The sequence below is a fragment of the Dipodomys spectabilis genome, unplaced genomic scaffold (genome assembly GCF_019054845.1).
Source record: "Dipodomys spectabilis isolate Male_0828 unplaced genomic scaffold, ASM1905484v1 ptg000365l, whole genome shotgun sequence".
Taxonomy (NCBI): Eukaryota; Metazoa; Chordata; class Mammalia; order Rodentia; family Heteromyidae; genus Dipodomys; species Dipodomys spectabilis.
In genome coordinates, this window is record NW_024871042.1 from 206387 (window position 1) to 222223 (window position 15837).

Sequence of the window (15837 nt, forward strand, 5' to 3'; positions counted from 1 at the left end):
GTAAACTGCTCTAGAATTTCACTAAATGCATAAAAACTCAGGAAAGTGGAACACTGAAAAGGAACACAATAATTTTCCAGTAACAGCCCTAATTAAAGGAAGTCTGTGAATTCCAAAGTATCTTAAGTAGTCTTGGTGAGGTTGACTCTTACTATATTATAGGAGGAATACGTTCTGGTGGTCTCTGGCATAGCAGGATGAATATAACTAACAATAATTAGTATAGATCTTCAAGTAGAAAGGAGAACTCTGAGTGGGCTCACCATTACATACTAATTAGCCTTATTAGATCATCACCTAATATAAATATGAATCAAAATATCATATTCAGCACAACTATGTTCACTGCAGCATTATTTACCATAGCTAAGATATGGAACCAACCCAGATCCCCCACAGTAGATGAATGGAACAAAAAAATGTGGTATATATACACAATGGAATTCTGTGCTTCCATCAGAATGGCATTGCCCCATTTGTAAGGAAATGAAAGACTTGGAAAAATTCATATGAAGTAAGCCAGAAACATAAGCTCCATAGTTTCTCTCATTTGTAATAATTAGTATATGTCTACTCCTAGCAGAGGATCACAATAGCTCAACAACTATATACATATAAAATGATAGTAATCAAAATAAACTCCAAGATATGGAAACAAGAAGATTTTTCTTTGTTGTTGCTGTTTTTAATGTACTGTGTGAAATTATTTTTTTTCTTTTGTTTTGTTTTTTTTCCTCCCTTTGGTTTATCCCTTGTTGTCACTGTTTTTGATTTTGTTACCCTGTGTCTTGTATATACACTTATCTGATTTGGAGAAGGGAAGGCAAACTATAAAATGGTGAGACAAAAGACCAAGGGTGAACCAATGCAACACTGATACTCACAAGACACTATGTTGGAAATGAACTTTACAACTTGCAGGGGTGGGGAGCGAGTTGGAGAGAGGGAAAGTAGGGAAAAAAACAAGGGAGGGGATAAAAATGTTCGACAAGAAATGTACTCATTAACTTACGTATGTAACTGTAACTCCTCTGTACATTACCTTTACAATAAAATTAAATTTTTTAAATCATTATGTTTAATGGCAGGCAGTACTTAGAAAACTATATTGTTTAATTTCAAAAACTAGTGCGTAAATGTAAATGGAAGGCAATGTAAAAAATTCATTAAACTTCATATATATATATACATAAATGTCCATTCAAACTATTTAAGTGATAAATATGTTCAAATAATCTTCTCATATAATAGGTACTTGCTTATTTAAATAGTCATTGTGTAAATATAATACTTTCTATTGCATTATATGATATACACAATAGTATTTTATTATTGTATTATTTGTATTATATTTGGTAATAACATGCATTTGTAGAGCACATGTTCCATCTCATGGTATGAAGCAACAGTAAGACTAGGCTACATGTTGATAATAATCACAAAATATAAAAAAAAGAAAACTTTTAAAGGAAAGTAAAAACAATTTAAAGGTGAACAAATAATGGTAGATTTCCTGGATGCTAGATTTGCCAGGTACTGGTGGCTCACACCTGTAATCCTAGCCACTCAAGAGGCTGAGTTTTTTGTTTTGTTTTGTTTTTATTGTGAAAATACCATACAGAGGATTTATAATTACATGGGCAAGGTAGAGTCTAAGATTTGAGGCTCATGGTTCAATCTGGGCAGGAAAGTCCATGAAATTTTTATCTCCTATTAACCAACAGAAAGTCAGAAGTGAAGCTGTGGCTAAAAGTGGAAGAGTGCTAGCCTTGAGCAGAAACGATCAGGGACAGTGACCAGACCCTGAGTTCAAGCCCCACAACCGACCAAAAAAAGAAGTGATAGATTTAACAGAGAAAGAAAAGAAATACACTAAGTATACTAAGAACAACATTCATGTACTTTCCCTAAAAGATACTCCTCATACTACAAAATGCACAGAAGAGAGCTCAAGTAGGATGCTAAAGATGTTCTAGCATGAGATAAGGAATTTGGAATATAAAAGCAGCTAGATTGCTTCCTGAAGCAATCTTGGAGATGTATAAGCTACAAAATCTATCTAAACATTCTTCAAATCCTAGATCTGTAGAGAAATCCTGATCATAGAGACTAAAAGAGTCCATAGAGATAAGTAAGAAAAACAGCACCTGAAAAGCTGGTAGACATTTTGGTCTACTATATAAAAATCATAGGATAGGAGCTGGGAAGGTGGCTCAGCAGTAGAGTGCTTGCCTTGTATGCATGAGGCCCTGGGTTCGATTCCTCAGCACCACATAAGCAGAAAAAACTGGAAGTGGCGCTGTGGTTCCAGTGGTAGAGCGCTAGCCTTGAGCTGAAGAGCTGAGGGACAGCGCCAAGGACCCATGACCAACAACAAAAAAAAAAATCATAGGATAAAGTTTGAATCTTCCAGTGAAAACCTAGAAATCCCCAATTTCAGCAAGATAGGATGAAACCCTATGACTAAGAGAAAAGTATATATGCCTCCTTTAACAAAACCTCAAAACAAGCTGTAACAAAAAAGATGATCTGCAAATAATTTAATTATATGCTATAACAAATCTCAATATTCTTCAAAGAAAAATAAATACATAACCTCAAAGGCATTATCATCTACAACACTGTAGTTTGTGGTCTAAAAAATTATATACAGCACACAGCAAAACAAGAAACTGTGATACAGAATTTTAAAATAAGAAAAACAAATGTTTAAATGTGTATAATGGGTAAGGTATGGGGAATTTTAAGGTAACATGAAAACTGTAAGAAAAGAAAAAGGAAAACAGAATCAAAAACACAAATGCTATATTTTGTGTGGGAGACAGAGACCTTGAATTCAGGGCCTGGGTGCTATCCTTGAGCTATTTTACTCAAAGCTAACACTCTTAACACTTGAGCCACAGCTCCACTACAAAGCTTTTGTTAGATAATTGGAGATAAGAATGGACTTTCCGACTTTCCCACCTAGACTGGCTTCAACCTTCAATCTTTAGCCTCCTGAATAGCTAGGACCACAGGCCAGATAAAATGCAATGGTTTTAAGACATTTACAAAGGATTAATACTACGCTTTTAAGATGTTTACACAAAATTAATATATTGGACACAAGAAGAAAAGGTGGGTAAATTTGAAGAAAATTCAACAAAAATTATACAAACAAAGTGAGATGGTTAACTTGATTGGGCCATGGGGTATCCAGATATTAGTTAAACATTAGAACTGTTGCAGTGAGTGTTTCTTAAACAAGATTGCATGTTACAAAAGCATATTACTTTCCCCAACAGAGTTGTGCCTGTCAGTAAAGGAAAAAGTTTTCCTGCCTAAATGACTTTAAACTAAAACATCTACTTTTCCCTGCTTTCACACAGAAACATCAGCTTTTCCTAAATATTGGGGATGTCTGTCTTCAGGATGAGATTATAGGTGACTCTGCTCTGTCTCCAGCTTGCTGAATGACCTTACAGATCTTGAGATTCATCAATCTCCATAATTTTATCAATCAGTTCTTTATGATTCATTTATTTTCTTTAAACAGTTTTTATATGAGATGACAAAAACTGAAGATGTGAAAATGGATAGTGGTTGCATAACACTGTGAATACACTTCATACAAATGAATGACACACTTTAAAATGTCTAAGATGGTAAAAGTTATGTTAGATATTTTATGTTTTTAAAAATGGCAGAAAAAATGTTCTAACCGAGAAAAATCTACCCCTGTAGAATTCTATATCCAGCAAAAACGTTATCTTAAAACTAGACGCAAAATAACCTGGGCATTGTTAACATATACCTATCATCCTAGCAACTGAGGAGACTGAGACTTCAAGGGCCACAGTTCAAAGCCCACTCAAGAAGAAAAGTCTGTCAGACTCCATGTCCATAGCTCACATGGTAGAACATCATCTGAGAGCAAGTAAGGCTCTGCTTATAAACCAGGTTTCAACACAAAAGAAAAGAAAAGAAGGGGCTGGGAAGGTGGCTCAGTGGTAGAGTGCTTGCTTTGCATGCATGAGGCCTTAGGTTTGATTCCTCAACACCATAAAGTAGAAAAGGCTGGAAGTGGCACTGTGGCTCAAGTGGTAGAGCACTAGCCTTGGGCTGAAGAGATGAGGGACAGTGCCTAGGCCCAGAGTTCAGGCCCCACAACCAACAAAAGAAAAGAAAAGAAAGAGAGAGAGAGAAAGAAAGAAAAAAAGCAGGCAAAATGAGGCACTTTTTCAGAGAATGACAAGGAAGAGCCTGTGAGAACACAAACCTACACTATGAGAACTGTTAAAGGAAATTGGAAATTTCAGACCAAAAGCAATGGTATTGTCATCAGATTTTTCAGTAATGGGAATGTTCTGCATCAGAAATACAAATCTGAATGAAGGAATAAAATATCAAGTATAAATGAATGAAATGTAAAAAAATTCTATGAAAAATCTTGCAAGCCTGACCAACTTATTTAGGATAAATTTCAGGACATTCTAAAATATTTTGGAGTTCTTAACTGAAAAGTCTGTACATTATACTCCCTCCAAAAGATAATCTAGTATAAAATATATCACTAACCAAAATACAAACTAATTTTTATTGAAGATTAGATAAGTGGCCTAACATAGGCATTTCCTTTTATATTCCTTTCATCTATGTAATAGTTGTAATTTTTCATTTCAATTTCCTAAAAGGTTATTACACCATTTGTTTTTGCAAAAAGCAGATTTATATATCACTTCAAATACCTTATTTATTCAGGGAACAAGTCTTTTTGATTGGTTAACTCATAAGATTATCTATATTATGTCTGTTAATTAAAAAAAATGAATCATTAAAAATATCTTTGTCGCTGGGCACCAGCTGCTCATGCCTATAATCCTAGCTGCTCAGAAGGCTATGATCTAAGGATCATGTGTAGCCCAGCAGCCCTGGCAAGAAAGTCTGTGAATCTCCAATTAACCACCAGAAAACTGGAAGTGGTGCTGTGTTTCAAAGTGGTAAAGTTCTAGCCTTGAATAAAAGAGCTCAGGAGCAGCACCACCCAGACCCTGAGTTCAAGCCCAATGGGGGAAAAAAGTCACTCTGTAAAATCTAGTCATAACCATCATACATCTTTTATATAAATGCTCTAAAGGAATTGAGAATAAATATATGAGTTTATCTCCATAACCTAATAAAACCCTGCCAAAAAGAAATTAAGAGGAAAAAAGATTCATATGTAGAGAATGCAAACTTAGGATGATACTAATGATAAGAGCAATATAAGCACAATCTTAGAAAATAAAATAATGAATTGATAAATAGTAATTAATTAAGCAGAAAAGAAATGAACCCTACTATCTGTTATACAAAATACCACAAATTCCTGCCAAATAAACCTAAAACTTGTTTGAAAGAGATGACATCTTGTAGCTCTGAAAATGAGAGTGGACTTAAAAAAAGACAATCTTGTAGAAACTATGAATGAGGAATATCTATGCCCAATCCTCAATTCATGCTTGCAGGAGAAAAAAAAAAATGAAGTTTAATCTAGAGAATGGATCAGGCCAAAATTTAGTTAATATCAGGCAATCACTGATGACAGGTATTAGGTGCTCTACTGAAAAGAGAAGTTTACATAAAAGTCTGAAAAAGAAATATAAGGAGCTAAATGTGTAATACAGAAGAGAGGGCTTACTAGCATGCAAGAGGGAGAGAGAAAAGGAAGGAACAAAGGAAAGGAAGATTAGTTTTCCACCTATTTTGCTTCTTATGTCAATAGAATAATGGCTATTACCCAGCCAGAGATGGGCAGCCGGATAGACAGAAAATTTTAAGTGGAGAAACACACCTAAGAGAGTCCTCCAACAGAAAAACACATAGAGTTCACAGAAAGCTTGACAATGGCTTTTAAGTGCCTTACTTATAAATATGAAAACATATGGCCACTAGATTGTGAAGAAAATTTGTCAATGTACATTAGAGTCCACAAGAAAATAAAAAGAATGCAGAATCAGCAGGTGAGAACAAACAACAAAGCACAGTACCTAATAAAAATAAGTAAAAATACTGTGCTCTTGACTTATGAATTGTATGCTAAACTAGGTGGCTGATGGCTGACGCTTGTAATCCTAGCAACTCAGGAGGCTAAGATCTGAGCATCACAGTTCAAAGCCAGCCTAGACAGAAAAGTCTGTGAGACTTTTATTTCCAATTAACCACCAGAAACCCAGAAGTGACACTGTAGCTCAAAGTGGTAGAGTGCAAGGCTTGAGCAAAAAGAGCTCAGGAACAATGCCAGGCCTAGAGTCCAAACAAAATTTGTATGCATGTGTGTGCACATACACGTACATCTCAGAGCACATGCTGGTACTAGGGTTTGAACTTAGGCACTCCTGCTCTTCCTTGGCCTTTGCTCAGGCTGACACTTGACCATTTGAGCCACAAGACACTTCCCAGGATGCCAGCTTAAAAAAAAGATAACCAGTGATGGAGCTCCAGAAATTAAATATTTTAAAACCAAATTTAAATATTTGTGAAAATAATAGCAATTAGAAAAACAAAATATGGAGAACAAAATTACTTCCCAAACCTTGCTTTATTTCCCCCAAACTAAAGCACATGATTTTCCAAAAAAAAAAGAGTACCAGCATAAAGAATGAAAAGAAAGAAAAAAAAAAAAGCACAGGAAGATAATTCATGCAATAAGCAAAACATAGGAATTAAGAGCTTCCTTCCAGAGACAAAGTACACAAGAACTGAGAGCCTTGCAAAACTGGAAAGAGAAGACTTTCTTCAAAAACTTAAGGGAAAACGATTTCCAGTCTCATGTGTAACAAATAGGGAATAAAACAAGAAAGAGAAACACACAAGCTCCATGAAACCAAGAATATGATACTGGAGAGAGGCAAAGGGAATCCCCAAGGTAAAAGTCAAGTCCAGGGATGACAGCTAAGCCACAGACCTAGTAAGGGTGGACGGAGGCTGGGAGGAGGGGGAGGAGGTGCTTGGAGGGGGGGGGCCTGGAAGATAGCTTGATACTTTTTTTGCCTGATGCATAAAATGCACTAGAAACATTTTAGGGCAGAAATAGTAATAGGACTGAGAATTTATAATACTCTTTTACACACACACACACACACACACACACACACACACACACACACTTCTTTCCAACTCCCCTATGTTGCAATATTCAGCTACAATATTTGTGGGACCAATGAAATAAAATCATGGCTTATATCTTTTAATATAGCTTGGTTTCTTAGATTTAATGATTCACTCTTCCATTTGATTAAGGTAGACTCAAATTACTCTGGTAATAAACTTTCACTTAAAAAGCAGTAAGTAGGCCAGGTGTCAGTGGGTCACATCTGTAATGTAGCTAATCAAGAGGCTGAGATCTGAGGATGGTGTGAACCACCTGCCAATCTGGGCAGGAAAGTCTGTAGGACTCCTATCTCCAATTAAGCACCAGAAAAGCCAGATATGGCTCTGTGGCTCTAGTTGTAGAGCACTGGCCTTGAGCAAAAACGCTCCGGGACAGCGCCCTGACCCCATGTTCAAGTCTTACAACAAACAAACAAAAAAAAAAAAAGTCAAATGATCTTTATTGTTCTATCAAGCTTTGTAGACCACCAACAAGAGCAGCAGAAAAATTACTAGAAGAATGCCAAGACCAGTTTAGAAAATTATGAGCAATCAAATGTCATTTATGCCACTTAAGCTACAGATACTGAAGGTAAGGGTCTGGCAGGAAAAAAAAGAAAGAAAGAAAACACCACCAAAAATTCCAACAAAATAAAATGTTTCCATTTCCTGGAATCAGTTTTGATAGATAATATTTTAGATGTTCAGAGGAGAAATAATATTTTAAATGTTCAGAGGAGTTACATCTTTTTTTAAAAAAATCATTAAATTTAATCATTATCAGACATGAGTCTTGACAAGAATTTATAGTTACTTTGTAACATTTCATTATAAAAATTTATGATGATTTACCAAAAATCCTCAAGATATTTATACGTGTTTGTTTGTTTTGGCCAATATTAGGGTTTGAATTCAGGGTTCCACATCTGCTCAGCTTGCTTCCTTGGCAAGCTATTTACCACTTGAGCCGTACCCCCAATCCTGCTTCTGGCTGGTCATTTTGGAGATGAACACTTGGACTTCAGTCCAGTCTAGCCTCAGACCATGATTCTCTGGATCTCACCAGGATTATAAACTTGAGTTACTGTCCTGGCTTGGGATTACTTATTCTTAATAATGTTCATTGATTTCACAATAAAAAGAATATATATATATATATATAAAATAATGTTCATTGAGCATTCTTCTACATAAATTGTCATCTATATCTTCAATAGCAGGTTACTAGAAGCAGAACAAATTTAAAGATTTTGACATATTCTGTTGTGCAGATAGTAAAGTCTCTGCCGAGTTACATTTATTTAAACCTACAAAGTACTATGTTCATATCACTACATATCATCCATAGTAGCAAAGTATATTTAGCCCTTTCACAAGTTAAAATGGAACAAGTTTAATAATACTTCTATAAAGGAATAAAAAGCAACAAAAGACTCAAGACTATAAATGTAGCTTAAAAATTATGTAACTTTGGATATATCTTTTAACTATAAAAATTTCAACATAGAAGCATTCTTTTTTAAATATTGTATTATATGGGCCATAACAGATACAACATAAGAATTTCAAGTGTGTATTTCATAGAGCTTAATGTCTGAAGTTTTTACTCACTGGTGGTCATGATGTTAGGAGGGCAAGAGGGAATCCCGTGATCCACTGCCCATCTGTAGGCACCTTCTCCAACTAAAAAGCTAACAACAGAAATAATTATTCTTTTAAAAATGAACAGGGTCACCTTCTACATAGTCAGTAAAGTAATACAAGTAAGATCATATAGCATCTGAAAGAAATCTTACATATAGATATAAATCTAGAGTTAGCTCAAAATAAGATGGCTACATGCTCAGATTTTATTTGAAATTTTCCTTATAATATTTGTCGAATAAAATTTGGAAAAAAAAAATACAATAGAAAGTAAAAATAGTTGACCTCCCAGAGGAATATGTCAAGATTTATCTTACATCAATAGGATTCTGAATTTATTTCACAAGATCTATTTAATCAGGGTGAGGCTAAGGTAAAGTGAACTGCTTCAAACACAGAGTTCTTGCTGAATAGAATAGCTGGATCCATTCAAAGTAAGATGTACATATATCAATATGTATGCGTGCTCCAACACAAGAATATATGCTTATATTTTTAAGCTTCAGTGTAACAAGAATATATGCATAACCCTCTGAGTCATTTTTACTATTGTGAATAAGTACTATGGTATATATATCAAAAGCAAAGTTAAAGCCCTAAACTAGAAGTTTTAATATAACAATATGGCATGCTATGAAACACTCATTTTTCATAAGGGATAATTAACAACCTGTTTCCTAAGTAACTTGAAGCACATATTAATGGTAAGCAGTGATTATAATAATCAATCATTAATCTTCTTCCATTGCCAGCTACTTAAAAAGATTTCAGCCAGCTAGTAATGGATTCCTTGAATTTGTGCCTGCTTGTGAGTTTTTACTATTTTTGTTTCTGTTATTCTAATCATTCAAACACTAAAAACTCAAGAGTAATGCATATTAAGTATCTTATGATCTAACTATCAATAAGACCAGTAACAAACTGGCAAAATAAAAATATAGGCAGACATTCAGAAATATAATGGTTCCAATGAGAAACAAAACGTTTAGTTCCAATAATTTGTGTTTTTAATAAACATAAATGTAGGAACAGAAAAAGCATTGAAAAAGTAGAGTAGAGAAAGCCTGTTGGCTTAGCTGGACACAAGTGTCTCACGCCTATGATCCTAGCTACTCAGGAGCCTGAGTTCTGAGGATCCTGGTTCAAAGCCAGCCTGAACAACAAAGTCCATAAGACTCTTATCTCCAATTAACCACCTAAAAAGCCAGAAGTGAAGCTGTGGCTCAATTAGTAGACCACCAGCCTTAAGTGAAAAAGCTCAGGGACAGCATTCAGGACCTAAATTCAAGCCTGCCCTAGGACTGGCACACACATGCGCACACACGCGTGCACACACACACACACACACGCACACGCACAGAGAGAGAGAGAGAGAAAGAGAGAGAGAATAAATAACTTTATTTCTGCAAGCCTCAATTAAAAAAAAAACTCTAAAATATTCTGAAAATAGAAAAGTTTTTACTAGCTAGAGGCATGGCTCATGTGATAGAATACTTGTCCAGAAAGTACAAGGCCCTAAGTTCAAACCACAGTATTGCTCCTCAAAACAATTTCTTAATTATATATGTTATCTACTACAAAAAAATAAATCAATAAAAATGGAAGGAAAAACTGGAAGAGAGCGAAGGAAGGAGTGACATTGTCCGAAAAGAACTGTACCTGACCTATTATAATTGCAACCCCTTTGTACATATACTTATAATAACAATAAAAAAAATTTAGAAAAAAAAAATCTACCATATAAAATCCTAATGTTCCTAAAATAGGAACATGTAGATCTGAGTTGTTCTGGTAGCATTGTTAGTCATTTGTTCTTCTAGGAAAAAACTTGATTAAAAAAATAAACTTCTCTTAATGTGAAGATGTAAAAGATGCCAAAAAAGTAGACTCAATGATCAAGATAAAAGAGTTTGAAGCTCCATCTTTCTTATAGTCTCAGCATTGATTAGTCATTTAAATGTAATCCTCATATCTGGAATCTGACATTTTACCTAATATTCTCTTTTATTTTTTCCTCACTTCATCATTCATAAATATAATTCTAAATAAAATTAATTTTATACAATCTAACTATGAAATTTTTTAAATATTTTAGGCTTTCACAGAAAGGCAAATATTTGGATGTCATTTAAGTATATTATAAGCACACTAAATGTACGATCTTTTCTTACTACAAAAAATATTGTCGGAGTAGGATCTCAAGATGGCGACGGGGCAGTAGGGAAACGCCACAGCTCTCTCCAACCAAAAAGAGAGTTCGAGTTCCAACCTTTAATCTCCCCAAGAGACCGACAACAACAAAAAGACGAACACTCAGAGAAAAACCAGAGGTGGAAAATAACAAAAAAAGAAAGAGAGGAAAAGAAGAATTTCAGAACAGAGAAGAGCGAAGACCCCTCCCCCAACCTTTACTGGCCGCGCGGCAGTGCGCCAAGCCGCTGGCCAGCCGGCCCCGCGGGGGCTGCCGGAGCCACAGAGACACAGGGGGCTGCTTGCAGATCACCAGGTACCGGATTGCAGAACAGCGGATCGCCAGGAACAGAGAAACCTACCAGCCGGGAGTCTCCAGGAGGATCCCACCCCACCCATCACTCTCCACCGGAGCGGAGAGGCTCCATCCCGCCAAAGCCGCCCGGCACCAGCAGCGCCACAAAGGGACCTGTCGCGATCGCAACGACCCGGCGGGGGGCCGCCCAACCCAGCCCGCAACCACCCCAACTGAACTCGGACTGCAACAACAACTGACGGACTGCAACAACAACTGACGACCTACAGGGTGAGTACCCATCAGGGGACAGGGAATCCATCAAGGGAGACCAGAGCTGGAGGGAATCCCCAGACCCTGACCTAGACTCCCTACCCCAACACCCGGACCACAGGACCCACTAAAACTGGGAACTGTTCGAGAGCCCCACCAGTCGGTGGAGCACACTCTGCTGGCCAGGCCAGAGCAAGAGCGCCCCGGGAAGGGAGCTTAAATGCTCAAGCCAGGAACAGTGCCCCTGGGTCAAGACTACCAACAGTAGAAGAAATTTGAACTGTGTCCTCCAGGCTGCATAACCAAGGTGGTATACACATTAGCACAGGCCTAACGAGCGCGCTCCAGGCTGGGGCCGGAACCAGGCCAGGGGACCGGCGCCTGAACAAAGCAAAAAGGGTCAGAAGTGGGGCTGTGGCTCAAATGGTAGGGTGCCAGCCCTGAGCTGAAGAGCTGAGGGACAGCACCCAAACCTAGAGTTCAAGCCCACAACCAGCCCAAAACAAACAAAAACACATCAGGAGCCCATAGCAGACTCCAGTATTTGGGAGAGTGCATCCAGAGCATCTGATCTTCCCAAGAGCACCCGCAGGAGCAAACACAAGCAGTCTAGGCTGCTCAACCCTTCCAAAGGCGGGAATTGCTACAGCAGAGAGCTGAGAATCCTAAGTGAATAGCAGCTGGAAATAGGCTCCCAACAGAATCCAGATCAGACACAGACTCTCTCTACCAATAGAGAATCAGCAACCAAGCAAAGACAGACACACCAAAACAAGATTGAAGAGCAGTCTCCTGAACCCCCATGCGAAAATCACAGAGAAAAATCACAAGGTTTACCACTACCCAGGACAGCAAGCTCACCTCAAAAGCCAGCAGCCACGCAGGGGAGAGCCCCAGTGGGAGCAAAGCAGGAATGGAAGACAAAAACTACATCCAAGGGTTGCTGGAGGCAATGACTCAAGAAATAAAGCGAGAAATGGATCAGAAATTGAAAGAGCACAAGGATGAACTATCAAAAGATATACAGGATATCAAACAAAAATTGGATGCAAAAATAGAAGCTGCACAAACCTCAGTAAGAAGTGAGATAAACGCCAAATTAGAGGTAATGCATACTGATATCACCTCATTGAGAGGTGAGATCAGTACTCTGAGAACCAACATTGAATCCATAAAGGGATCCATTTCCATCATGCAAACCACAATAGAAGCCACGGTCAACAGAGTGAATGAAATGGAAGGTAGAGTGTCAGATACAGAAGACAGAATACACCAACTGGACCAAAAAGTGACAGATATGGAAAAATCACTCAAATTAAACCAAAGGGAAATTCAAGAGCAAGCAGATAATGCTAAAAAATTTAACCTTCGCATAATCGGAGTGGACGAAGGTGAGGAATTCCAGAGCAAGGGAATGCAACACCTATTTAACAAGATAGTCAATGAAAATTTTCCCCACCTCAAAAACGACCATCTTAACTACATCACAAAAGCTTATCGAACACCCAACAAGCAAGATCCCAGGAGAAACACTTCTAGGCACATAATAGTAACAATGATGGATCTGAATAATAAGGAAACAATCCTGCATGCAGCAAAAATGAAGAAGGAGCTATACTACAACGGGAAAAAAATTAGAATCACTGCAGATCTCTCCACACAAACAATGAATGCAAGAAAAGCCTGGGAAAGCACCATACGAGCCCTGAGAGCCAATAACTGCCAACCCAGACTGATATACCCGGCAAAGCTAGCATTCACATTCGATGGAGAACTGAAAACTTTTAATAGCAAAGAAAAACTAAATGAATACATAAACATTAAGCCAGCATTACAAAGAATTCTAAGAGGGGGGACACAACCTGAAGAAAGCAACCAGGAACTGGGACCTGCCCCAAACAGGCATTACTCAAAGTCTAACTGAGCAAGCACAGGAGGAAAGGAAAGAAGAAAAACTTAGGAAAACGGAATGGCAAGGACAACAATGCATCTCTCTATACTTTCTCTTAATATAAATGGGCTGAATTCGCCAATTAAAAGAAAACGAACTGAGGACTGGATCAGAAAACAAGACCCATCCATCTGTTGCCTTCAGGAGACCCACCTCTCAGCCAAACATACAAACAAACTCAGAGTGAAGGGGTGGAAAAGGATCTACCAATCAAATTCCCCCAATAAGAAAGCAGGTGTAGCTATCCTGATATCTGACAAAATAAACTTTTCATTAAAATCAGTACAGAAAGACAAGGACGGACATTACATATTAATAAAGGGAACAATCCAAGAGGAGGATATAACCATCATCAACTTATATGCCCCAAATATCGGTGCACCCAGATATGTTAAACAAATGCTCTCAAACTTACAGAATAAAATAGATCCCAATACGATAATACTAGGAGACTTTAACACGCCACTCTCACCAAAGGACAGGTCTACCAACCAGAGGATTGGCAAAGAAGCTACCGAATTAAGTGAGGCCATACTTCAAGCGGAATTAACTGACATCTACCGAGTATTTCACCCTAAAACAACACAGTACACATTCTTCTCAGCAGCTCATGGAACTTTCTCCAAAATAGACCATATCATAGTTCATTCAAGGAACTTAAGCAAATACAAAGGGATCGACATAATCCCCTGTATCCTATCTGACCACAGTGGAATCAAGCTAGCTCTCAATAACAAAGCATACCGCAGAAATTTCTCTAATACATGGAAATTGAACAGCACACTCCTTAACAAGGCCTGGGTAACAGAAGAGATCAGAGAAGAAATAAAGCATTTCCTAGAACTCAATGAAAATGAAAACACCTCACAAAGAAACTTGTGGGACACAGCAAAAGCAGTCCTGAGGGGCAAATTTATTGCCCTCAGTGCCCACATCAAGAGAATGGAGACAGACCAAGTAAATAATCTCATGTTGCAACTAAAACAGCTAGAAAAACAAGAAAAAATGGGACCTAAAGCTACTAGACGAAGCCAGATAACCAAATTGAGAGCAGAGATTAACCAATTAGAAAATCAGAAAACCATAACCAAAATAAACCAAACAAAAAGCTGGTTCTTTGAAAAAATAAACAAAATTGATGGCCCGTTGGCAAGATTAATTAAAAAAAGAAGAGAGGAAACCCATATTAATAGGATTAGGGATGCCACGGGAAACATCACAACACGTACCCAAGATATCCAAACAATTCTAACAGACTACTTTCAAAAGCTATACTCTCTAAAGGAAGAAAATCTGGCGGAAATGGATGCATTTTTAGAGAAATACAAGTTACCCAAACTGAGCAAAGAAGAAGTTAACCAATTAAATAAGCCAATATCCTATAATGAGATACAGGAAGCTATCAAAAGTCTTCCAACAAAAAAAAGCCCAGGACCAGATGGATTCACAGCAGAATTCTATAAGACCTTTAAAGAAGAACTAATACCCATACTCCTCAAGCTCTTCAGAGAAACAGAGAAGGAGGGAGCTATCCCAAACTCATTCTACGAAGCCAATATCACACTCATCCCCAAACCAGGCAAAGACCCAACCAAAAAGGAGAATTACAGGCCAATCTCCTTGATGAACACAGATGCAAAGATCCTTAACAAGATTCTAGCTAACAGAATCCAGAAACACATAAAAAAAATAATACACTATGATCAGGTAGGCTTCATCCCAGAGACACAGGGATGGTTTAACATACGTAAGTCAATAAATGTAATCCAGCATATCAACAGAGCCAAGGTCAAGAATCACATGATTATCGCCACAGATGCAGAAAAGGCCTTTGATAAAATTCAACATTCATTCATGCTAAAAGCTCTGGAGAAAATAGGAATAGAAGGAACATTTCTAAAAACAATAAAAGCCATTTATGACAGACCAATAGCCAATATTATACTTAATGGGGAAAAGCTACAACCAATCCTCCTAAAAACAGGAACAAGGCAAGGATGTCCACTGTCTCCACTCCTCTTCAACATAGTCCTAGAACCCTTAGCCAGGGCAATAAGGCAAGAAAAAGACATTAAAGGGATCCGCATAGGGAAAGAAGAAGTGAAACTATCCCTTTTTGCAGACGACATGATACTATACCTCCACGATCCCAAAAACTCCATCCCCAAACTTTTAGAAATCATAAGTCACTTCGGCAAAATAGCAGGATACAAAATAAACCCACAAAAATCAGTTGCCTTCCTATACACTGATAACGCACAGGAAGAGAGGGAAATAAAGGGAGCAACCCCATTCACAATAACCTCCCAAAAAATAAAATATTTAGGAATTAACCTAACCAAAGATGTAAAAGAACTATTTAATGAGAACTATA

General features: G+C 37.5%; 1 protein-coding gene across 4 annotated transcripts in view; it reads right to left on the reverse strand.

Moving 5' to 3' along the window:
- Tasp1 (taspase 1) overlaps positions 1-15837 on the reverse strand; it is a 214576-nt gene that overhangs the window by 148618 nt on the left and 50121 nt on the right. For all 4 annotated transcript variants that reach the window (XM_042666493.1, XM_042666495.1, XM_042666496.1 and 1 more), the window contains one exon: positions 8722-8801. In XM_042666493.1, coding sequence (XP_042522427.1) covers positions 8722-8801 — 80 coding nt within the window. The remainder of the gene's footprint in view (positions 1-8721; positions 8802-15837) is intronic.